The sequence below is a fragment of the Aethalodelphis obliquidens genome, unplaced genomic scaffold (genome assembly GCF_003676395.1).
Source record: "Aethalodelphis obliquidens isolate GAN/ISIS:26980383/991018 unplaced genomic scaffold, ASM367639v1 scaffold15, whole genome shotgun sequence".
Taxonomy (NCBI): domain Eukaryota; kingdom Metazoa; phylum Chordata; class Mammalia; order Artiodactyla; family Delphinidae; genus Aethalodelphis; species Aethalodelphis obliquidens.
The window spans coordinates 2,486,445-2,506,254 of record NW_020837959.1 but is presented as its reverse complement, the minus strand read 5'-3'; the positions used below and the strand labels follow the sequence as shown (position 1 = coordinate 2,506,254).

Genomic DNA, 19,810 nt, shown 5'->3' with positions numbered 1-19,810 from the left:
GTGGTAAAGAGTGCGTCACCCCCAGCCTATCAGCGACTGGGGCTGATTCTGGACCAGGTCTGCGTACTTATCTGAAATACACGGTCCCAGGGGCTGCACTACCCATATTGCAGTATTTTTTCCCATCACTAACCCATCTTCCTGCTTTGGCAAGTTCATCTTAATTTTACAGGCCATTTCCTGACCAAAAATCACGAGTCATCTTAAACCGCTAACCCCAAGTGGTCTATAATCTCCAGGAAATGGATGTGGCCATAAGAAGACACAAAATAGGAATCCTTCATTCAGGGGCCCAGGAGGCCAAGGCTCAGAGGAGGTGGGCGAGGGTGGGCACTGCAAGAATGTGAAGGCACACCCTGGGGGTCCTGTTCACAAACCTGAGTGGGTTCTGGCTCGACCAGCCTCTACGCAGACACCGAGCCCACCCTCAGCAGAGGCCACAGTGAGGATGGAGAGCCTTAAAGATGGAAAAACTCTGACATACAGTGGATCATCCTGAGAACACCCATGTCCCATGTCTTGATGGGGACGGGAGGACCACAGAGGACAAGGGTCTTCTCCGGGCTCCAGCTGTCCCCATTTCGATCGGCCACGCCCTCTCCTCCAGCATCCTGGCGCCCCACATGCCTGCATCAGGACCTTCCCACTCCTAACCCCCCAGATAGCACCACAGGGCTGGAAGTGCTGCAGTAACAACAGCCAACAAGAAAAAGCGAACATCAGACTCAGGAGAGCCATTTAAACACAAAGGCTCAGCTTCTGCTTGAGTGCAGACCACTCTCCCAGAGCAGCATGTCTGTAGCTCCCATCTATCAAGCGGCTGCCCCTGTAAGTGAAGAGAATGCACGAGATCTGTGGTCCCCGGACCTCCACCACCAGCATCGCCTGTTGGAAATGCGATTCTCAGGTGCACCCGCACCCCTCATCAGAGAAGCCGGGAGGGGGGCCGGGCGTCTGTGTCCCACCCAGCGTTCCAGGGGATTCTGCTGTGAGCTCCAGTTCCAGACCCACTGCTCTGGTGGCCTTCTGTGTTTCTCCAGCCTCAAGATGCCCTGATGATATAATTACTTTGCTATTTATTCCTCAGAATTTGCTCATTTAATGAGCATTCAGCCAGCACGGTATAAACGCTTTACGAACATTAGCCCGTTTAATCCTCATGCCTGTCCTGGAATCGAGGCACTACTGCTGTCCCCATTTTACAGATGACAAAAGGTGGACAGAGAGAGAAGTAAGTTGCACACGTCCACACAGCTGTAAGAGGCGGAGCTGGGACTCAAAGCAGCGCCCATGTGCTCCCATGAAGTGTCTGCCACCCCATGCGGGCAGAGCGTGTTGCTGCGCTATGTTCCTCTCTGGATCCCCATGCGGGCAGAGCGTGTCGCTGGGCTATGTTCCTGTCTGGATGTACTTGAAACACTGCAATTGTCTTTCCAGGAGTTTAATGCAAACTTCGTAGAGAAACAGGCATTTCTTTTGCCTGGTTCATTTTAGAGCTCTTGGAGTTAGGCTGAATTCTCCCACAGTATACAATGGCTTCTATTTAAGACACATAGTTAGATCAAGTATTTTCCAAATGGACACTGCCAAAACAATGGACCAAACTATAATTATGCAGCCTTTTTCCCTAATAAAACTTTGCACATTATAGGTAATAATGATAATAATATCACCTTAACTCAAGCTTTAATGCAAGAACAGTCTGGACCTGGCAAATAAGTCTCATGCAACTCTGTAATAACTCCATGACGGGCTTCCCTGGTGGTGCAGTGGTTGGGAATCCGCCTGCCAATGCGGCGGACATGGGTTCGAGCCCTGGTCTGGGAAGATCCCACATGCCATGGAGCGGCTAGGCCCATGCGCCACAACTACTGAGCCTGCGTGCCGCAACTACTGAAGCCCGCACGCCTAGAGCCCATGCTCCGCGATAAGAGAAGCCACCGCGATGAGGAGCACATGCAGCACAACGAAGATTAGCCCAGCTCGCCGCAACTAGAGAAGGCCCGCGCGCAGCAGCGAGGACCAAACACAGCCAAATAAATAAATAAATAAATAAATAAATAACTCCGTGACATTAAAGTTTTATTCTTTAAAAAATGCCAAAACGCAACTCGAAAATCAAAGCTAATGAGGAAAAGGAGTTGCTTGTATTTAAAAATGACATTTTCAAGCTGATGCTCTTGCATGATATGGAAATTATGGAAATTAAAACTCTCATGCTCAAGAGAAAGTCATTACTTGCATAAAAGGATAACTGGATTTTAGAATAAACTTTGATTGCTTTTACTTATTACAAAAATAATATGCTTACTCTTTTAAAATAAAGTATTGTTAGAGATGTAGTAGTCAAATCTGCCACTGATTAAAATATACATAAATGTTATTTCTTTAATAGAAATTAAGGAAAAACACCACAATAGTTATCATTGGGCCCATTTGTAACATTCTGAAACAGGAAACCAATGCTGACTTAGCACCCTCAAAGATGCCCCATATGCTAACGGGCGGGGCTGTCAGGAGTGTCTATCTCTCTGAAGTGAAGACACAGGCTGCCATGCACCTCGATCCTCTGAGCCTTCTTCAGCTCTAGGTGTGTGAGTGGCAGCTGGGAAAAGCTTGGGCAAACAGCGTTGGAAACACTGAGTTCCAACTATAAAACCCTGAGTTTTGTTCTTCATAAAGGAATATGCTAATTTTCTAAAGGAATATGCTGATTTTCTAAAGGAATATGCTGATTTTCTAAAGGAATATGCTGATTTTCTAAAGCAAAACTCAATTTTTTAACAATTTCAATTAAATGTCAAATACAGGAATATTGTCTCTCCATATTCTGTTGAGTTGGACAAGGTTTATTGAATCAGCTCAACTCTGTGTGAGTGACCATGGGTCTCTACCATGGGTCTCCAACTGTCAGAAAATTTGGTGAAATGGGAACAGGGCAGCTGACATCACATTGGCCTCTCTCAGGTCACAGCCAGCATCTCTTGATGTTACCTGAATTAGAAAGAAATGCACACAGCATACAAAGACCTGTATCCAGTAATAAACAACAGTTAATTCCAAAACTCCTAACAAAGTCTTGATGAGCAGGAAAAGATGAGGACGCTGGATAATTCTCCTCTACCAGCGAGAGAACCAACACATATGCATGTAATATATTGCCTTAATATCTGATTCGGACGCTTGGCATTTGTCTTTTACTTGACCACAAATCAAGCAAGCTTTAAAACTCAGATGACTTTAAATGTTCTTATAGTGTGCAGACCACAAACTAAACCCAGCAAAGCAGGAATATTACTAAGCCACGGAATAAACTATTTACACAAAGAGCTCAGCCTTGTGTATATTTCCAAGTCGTGTTTAGTCTGTGGCGGAGTATCTGCTCCAAATTCCAAATTAAGAGGAAACACCTTCGTTTGGCATTACTTTCCTTTGTGTTGCCTAAAACTGCTACGGGGTCAGCAATGCAACATAGTTTCCGGGAGCAGGCACTCAGCTCCCGCCAGGCCTCCCCAGGGTCCAGAGAGAAAGTCAGGCAGGATCACTGAACCCACTACAAGTAATTCACGACTTCCCTCCATGCATCAGGTGCTCCCCCAGACAGTGGGGGCATTTTTCAAAGAAGCTCTGTCCTCCAGCATCTCAAAATCATCAAGGGTGTTGAACCCAACGTACACGAGACAATGAGATCTCAGCCACGTAGCAGTGATAACAGCTATCGTCTTCTCAGGGTTTACTTGCTTCACACGTACAACCTCTCTGAACATCTTAAAGGTGTCTGCAGATGCTGTGTCGTCCTCATTTGATGGATCAGGGACCCGAGGCTCAAAGAGATAACACTGCTCCACGGAACACAGAGGTAAGTCCTTCGTGACAACTACCCACCCTGCATGCTGGGGAGTATGAAGACGAAGACCAGATAAGTCCATGAACCCACATGGCGAAGGGTATGGAAAGCCAGGCCAAACTAAAACAACAGGAAGATACCACTACACATCCATCAGAGTGGCCGAAATCCAAAGCACTGACAACACCAAATGCTGGCACGGACGTGGAGCAACAGGAACTCTCATTCACGCTGACGGGAATGCAGAATGGCTCAGCCACTTTGGAAGAGAGTTTGCTGGTTTCTTACAAAGCCAAACATACTCTTACCATACGATCCAGCAGTTGTGCACTTTGGTATCTACCCAAGGAGTTGAAAACTTAGGTCCACACAAAAAGCTGCACACAGATGTTTATAGAGGCTTTATTCAAAATCAGCCAAAGCTTGGAAGCAACCAAGGTGTCTTTCAGTAGATGAGTGGATAGACTGTGGTCCACGCAGACCACGGAGTATTATTCAGTGCTAAAAAGAAATGGGCTATCGAGCCATGCAAAGACACGGAAGAAATTTAAATGTATATGAATAAGTGAAAGAAGCCAATGGATATGGGGGGCGGAGGGTGAGCTGTGACAAAGCGAGAGAGAGGCATGGACATATATCCACTACCAAATGTAAGGTAGATAGCTAGTGGGAAGCAGCCGCATAGCACAGGGAGATCAGCTCGGTGCTTTGTGACCGCCTGGAGGGGTGGGACAGGGAGGGTGGGAGGGAGGGAGACGCAAGAGGGAAGAGATATGGGAACATATGTATATGTATAACTGATTCACTTTGTTATAAAGCAGAAACGAACACACCATTGTAAAGCAATTATACTCCGATAAAGATGCAAAAAAAAAAAAAGAAGCCAATGGGAAAAATCTACATAATGTATGATTCCAGCTACATGAAAAGGCAAAACTATGGAGACAGTAGAAAGAACAATAGTTGCTAGGGTTTGGGGAGAGATGGGGATGAAGAGGCAGGACCACAGAGGACTTTTGGGGCAGTGAAAATACTCTGTGTGATACTATAATGATGGCTGCACGCCATTACACATTTATCCAGACCCAATGATATACAACCCTCAGAGTGAACCCTAAGGTAAACTACGGACAGTGGGTCAGTGTAGGTTCATCAGTTGTGACACACGCACCAACTGGTGGGGGATGCTGATAGTGGGCAAGGCCGTTCTTGTGGGGACACAGGGGGTAGATGGAAAATCTCTGTACCTTCCTCTCAATTTCGCCTTGACCCTGAAACTGCCCTAAACAATAAAGTCTTTATTAAAAATGAACAAATGAAAACCACCCAGCCAAAGAGCTGGAGACTTTTGGTCAGACAGGAGGTAGCCACTGTCAGATGCTGAGCAGAGGAATCACGTGGTCACAGCGGGATCGCTGAAGACAGACTCAGCACAACGTGAGGAATGGGCTGGGGAGAAGACAAGGCTGAAAGGGGGGCAGGAGCGGGACGGATTCATGGCGATCCTGGCACAGGGCGAGTAGACCTGGAATGGTGTCGCAGCCATGGGAAGAGACGGCCAAGGGGGCTCCGAGGGACAGGTAGAAGGAGGAAGGGTGGAATGAGTGCCTGGGTGACGTGAAGGTTAAACAGGAGGGGAGGGTGAGGCCTCCACATGAAGCCACGGTCTCTGGGTTGAGCATCAGGTAATATTGGGGCATCAACGACCAAAACGGGCCACTTGGGAAGAAGGGGAGTCTGTTGGCGAAAGGTGGCAAGCTCGGTTCTGGACATAGTTGCTAAGTCTGCAATCAAAGCAGGACAGCGGAGGCGAGATGTTCCATGCGAACGTGAGGAGACCAGACTGGGGTGCAAGAGAAAGGTTTGGAGTCCCCTTCACGAAATGCTGACAAATCATGGGGGTGGGGAGGGTGGAGAAAAGAGAAGCCTGCTGGAGCCCAGCCCCGGGGCCCACCCACCCTGAGGGCTCTGGAAGAGGAAGAACAGAGAAGCAGGGAAACAGAAAGGACCCCAAGGAAGACTGATGTCACAGGACTAAGACCAGGAAAACAATGGAGGGAAATGCAGGACGGAACCGGTCCCCGTGTGCCGGACTATAAAATGCTAACCCCAGAGTCATTCTTCAGGCGGTAAACTCCTCAAAAGAAACTGACGATTGAACCATTTTCTGGTTCACATCTCTTTCATTGTGCGCACAAGAATGGGAGGAATATGTCTTTTGTATTGTTCTATAGATGACATTTCTTAGTGGTTGTTTAATAACAGAAGAACAATGCTCTGATGATATTATTTTAGGCATTCTATTGTTGCTTTTGCTTATTTGAGCTCAAGAACTCAAAATACCCAATCCGCCTGAGAGACATTTTAACGAGGCTCATGCTTGTCCAGTTTCTGGAACCCTTGCTAGAACAAACATCGTATGCCTCATCAAGACAGGTGCTGTAAATTATTCACTGATTGTCGCCCCCTCCATCTCTAAAAGGATTTGTTTCAGCGGGTCACCTGTGGGTTCAGTTAGTCTGCAAAATCTCTACCAATTCTAAACTAGATAACCGAACTTGTTCAGTGATGGCCATCCTCCCCAGTTCCAAGAAATCTGAAGACAGTCCTGTTAATGGATAATGCAGGGTTTTGTGAATTCCCCCATGCCCTTGCCCCCGTGAGGGGAGGTGTTCTCGGTCAGCTCCGAGAGGCACTCCCGCCTACAATCAGTCATCCGTGCTGTAACTCTGCAGACATCCCAAGCCACCTGCCACCTCCGGAGGGGGCCTTTGGTTGAGCTGGCATCTTATCGCCGTTCTCCTAGACCTCCTTGGGTCTCCACCCCTCCCAGGGGAAAGTTCACATATCACGGCTGTTAGTCATACAAGCAATGGCATCTTGCTACCTCGAAGGAGGGAACCTTAAGGTCTTCTTTACATGCAAAGACAGCCTGATGTGTGAAAGGGCAAAGGAAGAGTTATCCAACCTTCTGAGTATGATGCACATGACAATTCATATGAAAACAAGACGCCAGGTCTATGGTTCCCATTCCTTCCTCAGAGTCAGAGGTGGGATATCCTCCTGGAAGCTTCCTCTGAGCTCCCCAAAGCTAGGTTAGGTGCTCCTATGGCCCTAGGTTTACCCTGACTGTAGTGTTTACCAGCCTGAATTGTATCTGCCTGTTTCCTTCTCAGTACTTCTCAGGAGCCCACAGCCTTCCTGGGGGAGGAGGGTGGGCCCCACTCACTGATGCACGGCCTGGCGGGGGGTGTGGCCTGAAGATGTGCTCAAGGCCCATGTGTGGGATGAAAGCAGGAAGGATGGATGAGGGTAGGGGAGCAGATCTGCCAGGGAAACTGAGGCAGGGGGTTACCAAGTCCTCTGAAATCACCTGCTTAATCAGAGCAGACACAACATTTAGGATCCTCCGGTCTCTAAACTACACTTGTTGTGTGTGTGTGTGTGTGTATGTGTGTGTGTGTGTGACTACACCATTAACATACACACTAATAATTCTCTAAGTGTGCACTCACACACACAGGCTAGGCACACTGTTTCTCCTGGGTGGTATCAGAGGTGCTCTCCCCTTCATCCCCACCCAGCTCCATTTAGGTTATACCTTCACCAAGCTCACTCCTGAATCCTGAGCTCATGTCGCTGCCACTGGTACTAAGTCAAAAATCAGCCTTCTCTCTGAAATTACATTCCCAGCAGAATGTGGTCCACGTTCAGATCAGAATTAAGTATCCGTTTGAGTTCTAGGTCATTCAGTCTCAGAATGGTGACTAATGGTCTGGAGATGCCAACACCCTACTCGGGCATCACCACACTTTGGCGAAAGTTCACATTTCTGATCCTGAAAAATAATTTGTGAAGCAAATTATTGTGGAGCATCAAACAGACCAGCTGGAGCGGGGAGTTTGGAGGCTGCAGAAGGAAGAATTCATTCAGCTCATGACTGCGTGAGTCGGAACCAAGGACCCTCGATCATAACACTAAGGGCACATTTTTGTCTGCACCCTATTCCTCCTTCCTTGCCAAAGAAAGCAAAGTTGGGGAGGGGAGTGGGGGGTAGGAAAAAAAATCACTGGCTTAGAAAATCCACCCACCGGTAAGTGAACAGTATGGCCATAGCAGATATGATCAAATATAAAATCAAACAGCCTTTCCTGTGAATAATAATAATAGTAAGTACAATCTCTACCTGGCACCTAGTAGGTGACCTTTGGGTGTACCAATGCAGGTAACACAGATTCAGATACTCCACAAAAGCACGTAATCCGAGAATCATTTTTATTGGCTTCTGAATTAGGATTTGACTGGCAGCATCTTATCATTCAAAATGCATTTTTAAATGATATTCTGCTTGGATCAATATGGAAATTATTTCAACTTTTTCGTATCCCTAACAGCTGATTTTGGAAGGAGGTAAGCAAAAAACAAAAAAACAAAAAAAAATGTTACTGATGGTGTGAAAAGTGAGACAAATTTTTAAATTAGCCAGATATTATTTTAAATGGATTTTCTTATACAGCCATAAGTCATGTTCATATTAATAAATTTTCTCTCTCTGAATAAACCAGGGAAAGTATGGCAAAATGATAATACCCGTTAAGTCAACTGGTGATCAGAGGGTGTCCACGTGCCAGATCTCTTAAAACATGACATGAGATTTGAAGGATACAGCAGAGCCAGGACAGGGACGTACAAGGAAAGTAAAATAAGCCCAAACTCAACAGTAATGAGTTTGATTTCCCACTCACTGAGGGGCTCATTCTTCAAAGCCCTGGCTATTTGAAAAGCCAGCTCTCATAATTGGCTTTGCTTTGCTAATATCATCGATCAGAAAATCCAAGTCCAAACAGAGCTTCGTATTTCCAAACAGAGACCCTTCTCTCATTTCCTTGCCGTCTCTCCTTGGAAATGTTAAATCTCTGGGTCAATAGTTCTAGACCCAAATAAAGTGCTCTAGAGCTGCCTCTTTTGGAAGTATTTTGTCATCGTGACCACAGGGTGTTTAAATAACCGACTAGGGTGCCTGGCTAGACTCTGGGCTGGGAGGAACAATCTGAAGCTAGCTGCTTGTGTCATCATCAGGCCTTTCCATACCTAGTGACCCAGCTGCCAGCAAAGAGCCAAACTCTCTATGGCAAGACATGTGTGCGTATCACCAGCTTATTCTGGCAAGGAATAGTTAACAATTTATATACAATGAACTGAAGTCAGTGAGCATCATTCTTCCTGAAGAGAAGAAAAGAACAAAAAACAAACAAACTAACTAAGCAAAATCAGGATGTGAAACAAGAGTAAGTGGGAAATGCCGAAAGTAGTAACATCATTTTTAAATATTTGGGGAGGGGGGATGCAAAATGTGTGAGAAGGCACACCTTCCCAGGGTTTTGTCTACAAGGCTGTGACACTGGGAAACCGCTGAGGTTTTTACTCCGTCTGAGGGGAAGGAAAAAAGCAAAGAGCACCAGTACATCAGGGACCGTCTAGAGCTGGACGCCTTTACTTGTGCAAACCGAACTCCCAGATCCTTTCCGGGCAAGCGCACAGCCGGAGGAAATGAAAACTAGGAAAACAATCTGTGCACAGAACAATGAGATGGAGTTTCATTTTGGTTTCACACTCAAATATAATGTGGTTATAATTTTTTTACTATATTAGTCAAAGTCATCGCGTCGAGTATGGAAACGTTTGAAAGCTGCAGGACAGAAAAGCTCCTCTGCTGTCCCTTAGCGTGCTGCAGCGACAGCAAAGTCGTGGGAAAGCAAAGATACAGCTGTTTCCAGGCAAACGGCCCAGGACTGTTCAGCATCAACCACCAGAGTCCCCAAAGCTCCAGAGAAACACGCCCAAAGCGACTCCCGGGCACATGTGTGGGGCTCCGAACAGCACGGGGCGCGCGTGGCCGGCCCTCCGGCCCCCGGCCCACTCGGGCGCCCGGGGCAGGTGAAGGCGCCCGACGGCCAGGCGCCCCCGAGGTGCGAGTTCAAATCCCCCTGACTCCCGGGCCACCCTCACCCCGCGCGGGGCGCACCAAGTTCTGCTCGCCCACCCCCGGCCCCGAGGAGTCCCCTGACTCGCCCCTACCCAGCCCACAACAAAGGAGGCTCCCTAATGGATGCGCGATCGCACCCCAGGGGGTCACCGGCGGGGACCGGCCGCGAGAGTGCGCCCGGTTGTGCCGTGCGCGACCCCCGGGCCCGGAGGGCGGCTCCGGCTGGGGACAAAGGGGCCGCGCGGGGCGACGGGGCGCAGGGCGGGACGCCGGGAGCCGAGCCGGCCGGGACTCACCTTCGCGGCGGCCCGGCTGCTCTCCTCGTGGAGCAGGAGGGCGGCGGGCAGCAGGAGCCAGACGCCGAGCCGGGGCCCCATGGTGGCGCGCCCGGGGCGGCGTGGACCGGCGGCGGACGGCGGGGGCCGGCGCCCGGGCTCTTGGGGGCGGCGGCGGGCGGCTCACTCTCGCAGGGCCGGGACTCGAGCGCGGCGCACCGTCCCGGGCGCGGCAGCTCGCGGCGGAGACCTGAGCGCGACCAGGCGAGCTCCCCAATTTGTTGGCGCTGCCCCTCCCCTCAGCGGCGCGGGGCGGGCGGCGCCTCAAAGGGGGAGGACCCTTCGGCGCGGGTAAGAGGCGGCAGGAGCGCGCGGCCGGGGGATTGTGGCCGCCGCGCGCCGGGACGCAGGGCTCCGCGCTCTGTACCCACCGCCGCCGCTGCCCGCCCCGCGCCCCGCGCTCGCCGACCCGGCGGAGCTCCGAGGGCGGACGCGCGGGCCCGAGGTCGGCCCGGGGAGGCCGAGAGGGCGGCTGCGCTGCTCGTGCCGCAGGCGGCGCTTCTGGAGGGCGGAGACGCGCGGGCGGCAGCTACTGAAGCCGGGCCTGAGGTAAGAGCGGCCCTGGGACGCCGAGCCCCGGGCGGAGGGCAGAGACTCGCGCGCCCCGTGCAGCTCGGGCTGCGCGCCCGGCTCTCGGAGTGCGAAGTGGGAGAGGACGGAGCGGCGGCTGCTGAGCGGCCCCATCCGGGCCTAGGTGGGCAGCCGGCTGCCCCCTCCCCTGCCTCGTCGCGGGGCGACTCCCGGTCACCCCCGGCAAGAGGCGGGGACGCGCCCCGCTTTCCCTTGTCCCGCAGACGGAGGCGGGCGGCGACGAGGCTCCCTCCCCAGCCGGGCTAAGCCCGCTTTGTCTCGTCTTCCAGGCTAGGAGGGACGGATCGGAGCCCCGAGGGGCCGAACTGGGAGCATGGACCGAGACCAGCGCGCGGCGTCGCGCCCTGCCCTGCGGCGGTAAGCGACTTGCTGCCTATCCCCTGGGTCCCGCGCGCGTGTGCTTTTTGGAATTTCCAAGCCGGGGCCAAACACTGATGGCGCTCTTCCCCCCTCTCCCATCCAGGTGGCTACTGCTGGGAGCTGTGACAGTGGGGCTCCTGGCCCAGGGCGTCCTGGCGGTAAGTTCTGGCTCCCGTTCCGGACCGATTCGCGTGCCGGAGAGAGCGGTGGGGACACCGAGTGGCCTTGCCAGAAGGCCACTCGCGCGTGCGCACCTGAGCGTGTGTCCGTGTGTGTGTGCCTGGGTGTCCCCTGCGCCCCCTACCCAGCCCAGGCTCTGAGAAAGCACGCCTTCCCCGCCCCTCACCCCCGAGAACTCCGGTTTGCCGTTCCTTGGGTCCCCCTTCAATCCTGTGCGTTACTGGCGTCGGCTCTTCCTTGGGAACCAATAATTTAAAACATGGCTCGCGGCATCCTTTCCCCTCGTTTGAGCAAAGCCCGTCGTTAGAAGCAAAGCTCAACCTTAAAATCGAGGCGGTCAGACACGTGGCCCTGGGGCGCCAGGCTTCGGGGGAGAATAGCTTGCGTGGCATCAGAAGCTGGTGTCGGAGGTCCTGCCCTTGGCAGAGTTTTCCGTTCTTTTGAATGAGAGGCTCTGGGGGAATGGGCGGGGCGAGGAGGACCGGGCGACTTTGTACTCCTGGTGTCGCTGAGAGGGAACAATGGCAGAAAACACCGTTTTCTTGTAAGACGCGCTGTGGCCCCGGAAAAGCCAGGATGGGGCTGCTAAGTCTCCCACGGGGACCCTGTTTACCAGGTCCCCCTCCACCCCAGCCCCGCCATTCAAGGTGACCCTGTCAGCATTGCCAGGCATTCCCCGCCTGCTGACTGCACTATGGGATTTTGTACTTGGCAGCAGGAGCCGCTCTGGTTGAACTTCGTGTGGCATGGCTGAGCTGTCACAGCTTTGTTGGGTCCCTTGAGTTGAGGACCCAGATGTTTAAACTGCAGCTGAAGATCCAGGGGACTTACCAGGTGTCCTGGACCCCACCCTCCCTTCCTCTGTCTGATGGAATATGGTGGCACCTGATGTCCCAGGTGGCTCAGTCGAGAGACCCCCCCCCCCATCCGCACTCTGGGCAGAGTGTACACAGGCACAGCGGGGAGCTGTGTTCACGGTTTGCTTTGAATTCTGTTATTTTCACATTGTTCCATCCTCACATAAAACAAATGAGGATTTTCAAGGCTGTGAGTGAGGAAGTGCTATCCTAGCTTGGGAAAGAACCTCTAGCCTCACTTTTCTGCTGCAATTCAGGGCCCAGATTGGGAGTCAGAAGAGGAGTCCATGGACTTTGACCGGAACATTCCAGGCCAAAGTTTTCTTAAAGCTCGGGTCTGTCTCCCTTTCCTTTCCACACGTCCTGGTTTAAGAAGATCAGAGCCTAGAAATTTAAGCCAGCCCATTGGCCTTTATGGGTCCTTATGCACACAAGACGTACAGGACTTGGCCCAGAGCTGGGAGCCAGGGCAATGCATGCGCGCGTGCGCACACGCACGCACGCACACACGCGCGTGTGCGCACACAGACGCGCGCGCACGCTCAGAGAAGGAGGAGGAGGTCCCTGCAAAGGAAATTGCCCAACCCTATTGAGATTGTGCATTCGTTGTGCTCACTCTCCCACACCCCTTCGTCCCCTAGAACCACTTTTGAGTGTGTGTGTGTGTGTGTGTGTGTGTGGTATGTGGGCCTCTCACTGTTGCGGCCTCTCCCGTTGCGGAGCACAGGCTCCGAACGCGCAGGCTCAGCGGCCATGGCTCACGGGCCCAGCCGCTCCGCGGCATGTGGGATCTTCCCGGACCAGGGCACGAACCCGCGTCCCCTGCATCGGCAGGCGGACTCTCAACCACCGCGCCACCAGGGAAGCCCCTAGAACCACTTTTATAACATCAGTGTTTTCCTTCTGGCATTGATCCTAAAAGTGGTGGTGTTCATGTCAGAAGACCTGGGTACTAAAGGCAGCTCTGCCCTGGTCTCATAAATCCTGAGCGTGCGTTTCCATACATTGAACAGAAGAGAATATCCCCCAGCCTGTTACATGTAATATACCCCTGTGCCTTCCTCCAAAGCCTCTTAGATGCCGCATACTCATCTGAGTCTCTGCTTCCTGATCCTCGGATGGGACCCAGAGCATTTATTGCCTAGCAGTGCTTCTCAGAGGACAGTCCTTGGACCCCTACACTCACCTGGAAAGCCTGGTTAAAAACTCAGACCTCTGATCCACATCTCAAATCTTCTGATTAGACTTTCGGGGGTGGAGCCTGGGAGTCTGCATTCCCACTTGATGCTAAAGTTTGGGAACCACTGAGTTAAGAGTATTAGGTTGGAAGGCATTGGAGTCACTTGCCAGTTTATGGCATTTCTAAATCTGCAGATACAAACATACTTCTGAGTCATTTTACTGGAGACATATCAATACGTATTATTCAACAATCATGGAATTTATGATGTTCGACAATGGATGTTCCACTTGCTAACTTCTTATTGACCACTGGCTTTAAGAGCTGTTACTCAAGAAATAATGCCTTAATCTTTAACTATATTTACTAAAAAATCTTTCCATTGTGGCAAGTCCAGCTCCTGCCCTATTTGTCTGCCACACTCAAGAATCCTGTGTCTTTGCCCGTTTGTGCCAAAGAGTCTTCCCAGGGGTAGGTCAATTCAGTGAAGAGGGCTGCTCGCTGTAGCTTGAAGAGTTTTGTAGCAGAAGCAACAGAAAATGGGTAGCAGAGATGGTAAATAATTATTTAATGAATACTTGCTATGTGCCAATTTTTGCGTCTTAATCCATCTACGCTTCATAGGAAAACACACCTACCTGAGTAGGTAACATTTATTACCCCCATTTTACAGATAAGAAAACAGGCACAAAGAGTTTAAACACCTTGCCCAAGGTGTCTCTCTTTGTAAGCAGCAGATCTGAACCCAGGCAACTCCCCACTGCTTGGTTTCCCAGGGTCAGAACTGGTATGGTAAGTCAACTACTGATTTTCAGTAGTTGAGTCTCCTAACTGTGCTTTCCTTGCTCTGGACAGAGATGGGCAGAACAAAGCCCACCCACTGGTTTCTGGGAAGAGGAGTCCCCCTCCACCTCCTCTTCTGCTTTGCTCTATAGAGCAGGAGCCCGGAGCAAGGGAGACCCAGCACGATCTGGTGGCCAGAGGGAGAGAGGACGGCAGCAGTCCCCTGGCAGCCTGGGCTCAGGACCCAGCGTGGGTACACGCACCCTGGATGTGTGGCACCTGTCGTCAGGCTGCTGCCCGGCCTGAGGGCACGTGAGACAGCCCGTCCTAAACGGCCACCATCCCAGGCTTTGAAGGCAGGTTGCCCCGGGGCTCATGAGCCCCTGTACCGCACTATTGCTTCTTATCTCAAGACGTGGGGCAGCAGCCTTGAAGATCTAAGAGGGCAGCCCTGTGCGATTCTGGGGGGAAGAGAATTCCAGAGAACAGAGACCTTCCTGGAGATCAGATGTGCTATGGGCTGGGCTGACCTCCTGACCTCAGCCGGGGAGAACTTAGATTCTCCAGGTTATGAAGAGGCAGCCAGGAGAGCTGGACACACAGGCCCCGTATGCCCCAGGAGATGGTGGGCTCCAGACTGCCTTCCCACCAGCTCAGATTTCCAGGGCTTCAGGCTCTGGAAGATTCTCTTGCCATTCCTGCATGCTGCCACACCTTTCCCTGCCCCCAAGGAAAGAAAAGAAAAAGAAGGAATATGCTCTTTTTTTTTTTTTGAATTTTATTTAATTTATTTTTTTATACAGCAGGTTCTTATTAGTCATCTGTTTCATACACATCAGTGCATACATGTCAATCCCAGTCTCCCAGTTCATCACACCACCACCACCACCACCCCCCGCCACTTTCCCCCCTTGGTGTCCATACGTTTGTTCTTTACATCTGTGTCTCTATTTCTGCCCTGCAAACCGGTTCATCTGCACCATTTTACTAGGTTCCATATATATGCGTTAATATACGATATTTGTTTTTCTCTTTCTGACTTACTTCACTGTGTATGACAGTCTCTAGATCATCCATGTCTCTACAGATGACCCAATTTCGTTCCTTCTTATGGCTGAGTGATATTCCATTGTATACATGTACCACATCTTCTTTATCCATTCGTCTGTCGATGGACATTTAGGTTGCTTCCATGTCCTGGCTATTGTAAATAGTGCTGCAGTGAACATTGGGGTGCATGTGTCTTTTTGAATTATGGTTTTCTCTGGGTATATGCCCAGTAATGGGATTGCTGGGTCGTATGGCAGTTCTATTTTTAGTTTTTTAAGGAGCCTCCATACTGTTCTCCATAGTGGCTGCACCAATTTACATTCCCACCAACAGTGCAAGAGGGTTCCCATTTCTCCACACCCTGTCCAGCATTTGTTGTTTGTAGATTTTCTGAAGATGCCCATTCTAACTGGTGTGAGGTGATACCTCATTGTAGTTTTGATTTGCATTTCTCTAATAATTAGTGATGTTGAGCAGCTTTTCATATGCTTCTTGGCCATCTGTATGTCTTCTTTGGAGGAATGTCTGTTTAGGTCTTCTGCCCGTTTTTTGATTGGGTTGTTTTTTTTTTTAATATTGAGCTGCATGAGCTGTTTATATATTTTGGAGATTAATCCTTTGTCCGTTGATTCGTTTGCAAATATTTTCTCCCATTCTGAGGGTTGTCTTTTCGTCTTGTTTGTAGTTTCCTTTGCTTTGCAAAAGCTTTTAAGTTTCATTAGGTCCCATTTGTTTATTTTTGTTTTTATTTCCATTACTCTAGGAGGTGGATAAAAAAAGATTTTGCTGTGATTCATGTCAAAGAGTGTTCTTCCTATGTTTTTCTCTAAGAGTTTCATAGTGGCCGGTCTTACATTTAGGTCTCTAATCCATTGTGAGTTTATTTTTGTGTATGGTGTTAGGGAGTGCTCTAATTTCATTCTTTCACATGTAGCTATCCAGTTTCCCCAATGCAAAAGAGAATGTCTTTTCTCCATTTTATATCCTTGCCTCTTTTGTCATAGATTAGTTGACCATAGGTGTGTGGATTTATCTCTGGGCTTTCCATCCTGTTCCATTGATCTATATTTCTGTTTTTGTGCCAGTACCATATTGTCTTAATTACTGTAGCTTTGTAGTATAGTCTAAAATCAGGGAGTCTGATTCCTCCGGCTCCGTTTTTTTCCCTTAAGACTGCTTTGGCTATTCGGGGTCTTTTGTGTCTCCATACAAATTTTAAGACTTTTTTGTTCTAGTTCTGTAAAAAATGCCACTGGTAATTTGATAGGGATTACATTCAGTCTGTAGATTGCTTTGGGTAGTATAGTCATCTTCACAATATTGATTCTTCCAATCCAAGAACATGATATATCTCTCCTTCTGTTTGTGTCATCTTTGATTCCTTTCATCAGTGTCTTATAGTTTTCTGAGTACAGGTCTTTTACCTCCTTAGGTAAGTTTATTCCTAGGTATTTTATTCTTTTTGTTGCTATGGTAAATGGGAGTGTTTCTTTAATTTCTCTTTCAGATTTTTCATCATTAGTGTATAGGAATGCAAGAGATTTCTGTGCATTAATTTTGTATCCTGCAACTTTACCAAATTCATTAATTACCTCTGGTAGTTTTCTGGTGGCATCTTTAAGATTTTCTGTGTATAGTATCATGTCATCTGCAAATAGTGACAGTTTTACTTCTTCTTTTCCAATTTGTATTTCATTTTTTTCTCTGATTGCTGTGGCTAAGACTTCCAAAACTATGTTGAATAATAGTGGTGAGAGTGGACATCCTTGTCTTGTTCCTGATCTTAGAGGAAATGCTTTCAGTTTTTCACCATTGAGAATGATGTTTGCTGTGGGTTTGTCGTATATGGCCTTTATTATGTTGAGGTAGGTTCCCTCTATGCACACTTTCTAGAGAGTGTTTATCATAAATGGGTGTTGAATTTTGTCAAAAGCTTTTTCTGCATCTATTGAGATGATGATATGGTTTTTCTCCTTCAGTTTGTTAATATGGTGTATCACATTGATTGATTTGCATATATTGAAGAATCCTTGCATCCCTGGGATAAATCCCACTTGATCATGGTGTATGATCCTTTTAATGTGTTGTTGGATTCTGTTTGCTAGTATTTTGTTGAGGATTTTTGCATCTATATTCATCAGTGATATTGGTCTGTAATTTCCTTTTTTTGTAGTATCTTTGTCTGGTTTTGGTTTCAGGGTGATGGTGGCCTCACAGAATGAGGTTGGGAGTGTTCCTTCCTCTGCAATTTATTGGAAGAGTTTGAGAAGGATGGGTGTTAACTCTTCTCTAAATGTTTGATAAAATTCACCTGTGAAGCCATCTGGTCCTGGACTCTTGTTTGCTGGAAGATTTTTAATCACAGTTTCAATTTCATTACTTGTGATTGGTCTGTTCATATTTTCTATTTCTTCCTGGTTCAGTCTTGGAAGGTTATACCTTTCTAAGAATTTGTCCATTTCTTCCAGGTTGTCCATTTTATTGGCATAGAGTTGCTTGTAGTAGTCTCTTAGGATGCTTTGTATTTCTGCAGTGTCCATTGTAACTTCTCCTTTTTCATTTCTAATATTATTGATATGAGTCCTCTCCCCCTCAAAAAGAAGGAATACGTCCTTAAGGTTTTCTCTTCTCCTTCCAATCAGCTTAATGCTAAGTTACGGAAAATGTACGGTGCTCACATGCTTTCCATGCTCAAGTCAAGACTCCTAGAGATCAGGTCTTTTGCAGAATTCCCTGGGGCTCTAGTTCCGTTGTTCACAATCTGGGCCCCCAAGAAGCAGGGAAGTCTCACAACGTTACTCCTCTGTTAATGGAAAAACAAGGAAATCTCCAGCTCTCTGGAGGCCCTTCAAGTAAGCCTCCCTGCATGGCTTGGCCACAGTCAATAACACCAGGGATTTGTCATAGCATCACAGAACAGATGCAGGTATAAGGGGGACATAGGGACCACAGCTCTCCCACTGCCCGTGGGTATATTTAGAACCAGAGGCGGGGGGGGGGGGGGGGGGAAGTGCAATTCAGGTAAAAAGTTCTAGAACAGAAAACAAAGATTTTGGTAAAATAATAAAAATCAAAGGATTGTCTGTCTTCCTTTGGTGACAGACAAATGGGTGACTCGCTTCAATTAATTAAGAGAAAAAATGCGAGAGAAACACAAAAGTGCAATGGAGATAAACCTGATCGATGACGATGGTGTAATGAAGATGTCAGTGCTTAGAAGGTGGTGGTTTTGGAATGTCTTGTACTTTTAATCTGAAAAGGAGTTGTCAGATTAGGAACCTGATTAGAGGACTTGAGAGGAAGATGTGAAGTCAGCCTCCCGCTGTAGCTGGTGGTGTCCTCACCGGCGTGGAAGGTGGTAGGTAAGGTTGGGAACCCCGGCCCTGGCTGATTCGGCTTGTAAGCTGGGCGTTCTGCGCAGGAGCTGGTGGCCCCCAGGACCGGGGACCGCACAGCAGTGGCGGAGGCAACCAAATGCCACCCCAGCGTGGCTCCTCACTGGCTGGGTGACCCCAGAGCAAGTCACTTAACACTTTGAGGGAGGGTTGGCGTCCGTCCTGCTGGGATGCTCGGGGCATTCAGTCACCCCGGTGAGTTGCAGAGTCAGAGCTGAGGACGGGGCCCGCCCCCCTCCACCTGCCCCAGGCCCGTCCCTGGGCTAGGCCCTCACCACTCCCAGCTGTAAAGCTGGAAGCGGGATGCTGTTCCAGGCTGGCATTTGGGCTGCTCCAGAGATGACTTAAAAATAAGTGTAGGGCTTCCCTGGTGGCGCAGTGGCTGGGAGTCCGCCTGCCCATGCAGGGGACACGGGTTCGTGCCCCGGTCCGGGAGGATCCCACATGCCGCAGAGCGGCTGGGCCCGTGAGCCATGGCCGCTGGGCCTGCGCGTCCGGAGCCTGTGCTCCGCAACGGGAGAGGCCACAACAGCGAGAGGCCCGCGTACCACAAAAAAAAAAAAAAAAGTATGCTGCTTGAGGCTTCTTATCTTTGGGGGTGGGGAGCTTCTGTAACCCAGTGAATGATACCTGATCAGCTGGGGCAAGAGGCCAGGCAGGTTATCTGGTGGTCACCTCCTGCCACCACCCTGGTGGCTGCTTCCACCGCCAGGGAGACTCTCCTGGGACAGGCCTGAATGACTCACTAACCTTGATTTCATCGTCCCCCTGGGGCTGTGTGATTTTTTTTTTTTTTTTAATCCATGAAAGAAGATTAGAAGGTGTCTAATCTTAGGGAGACTGCGTGGGTTTCTCCAGCCCCCTCCATGCGGTCAGGGAGTGACTTTCAAGGGACATGCAAGCAGCTCCGCCCCACCCACTAGATTCCGAGCCCGCGGGCGCCTGGACCTGGTCTCTGTGTCGGGGTCTCCCATCTCCTGCCGCTCCTGTTGTGCACTGGGTGTTCTGTTCCGACGGGATTCTGCCACCCTGAACGAGGCTGCCTTCTGAAGCAACAAGTTCTTTTGTAAAGAAAGTGCTCCTCTAAGTGCCGTGCGGTATCCTGAATCGGATCCTGGAAGGGAGAGAGAATATTGGTGGAAAAACTGGTGCCATTCTGATAGAGTCTGTGGTTTAGTGCATGTGCTCATGTTTGTTTCTAGTTTTGACAAAATGGGCTGAGGTTGTGTAAGATGTTGACATCACA

At 49.5% G+C, this 19,810-nt stretch overlaps 2 protein-coding genes across 3 annotated transcripts in view; one reads left to right on the top strand and one right to left on the bottom strand.

Moving 5' to 3' along the window:
* Positions 1 to 10,349, bottom strand: part of COL4A1 (collagen type IV alpha 1 chain) — a 148,916-nt gene extending 138,567 nt beyond the window's left edge. For both annotated transcript variants that reach the window (XM_027115842.1, XM_027115843.1), the window contains exon 1: positions 10,130 to 10,349. In XM_027115842.1, the coding sequence (XP_026971643.1) occupies positions 10,130 to 10,210 (81 nt within the window). In that variant the 5' untranslated portion in view covers positions 10,211 to 10,349. The remainder of the gene's footprint in view (positions 1 to 10,129) is intronic.
* Positions 10,350 to 10,547: 198 nt separating this feature from the next.
* COL4A2 (collagen type IV alpha 2 chain) overlaps positions 10,548 to 19,810 on the top strand; it is a 178,500-nt gene continuing 169,237 nt past the window's right edge. The window contains exons 1-3 of the mRNA XM_027115841.1: positions 10,548 to 10,717; positions 11,029 to 11,116; positions 11,223 to 11,277. Of these exons, the coding sequence (XP_026971642.1) occupies positions 11,073 to 11,116; positions 11,223 to 11,277 (99 nt within the window). The 5' untranslated portion in view covers positions 10,548 to 10,717; positions 11,029 to 11,072. The remainder of the gene's footprint in view (positions 10,718 to 11,028; positions 11,117 to 11,222; positions 11,278 to 19,810) is intronic.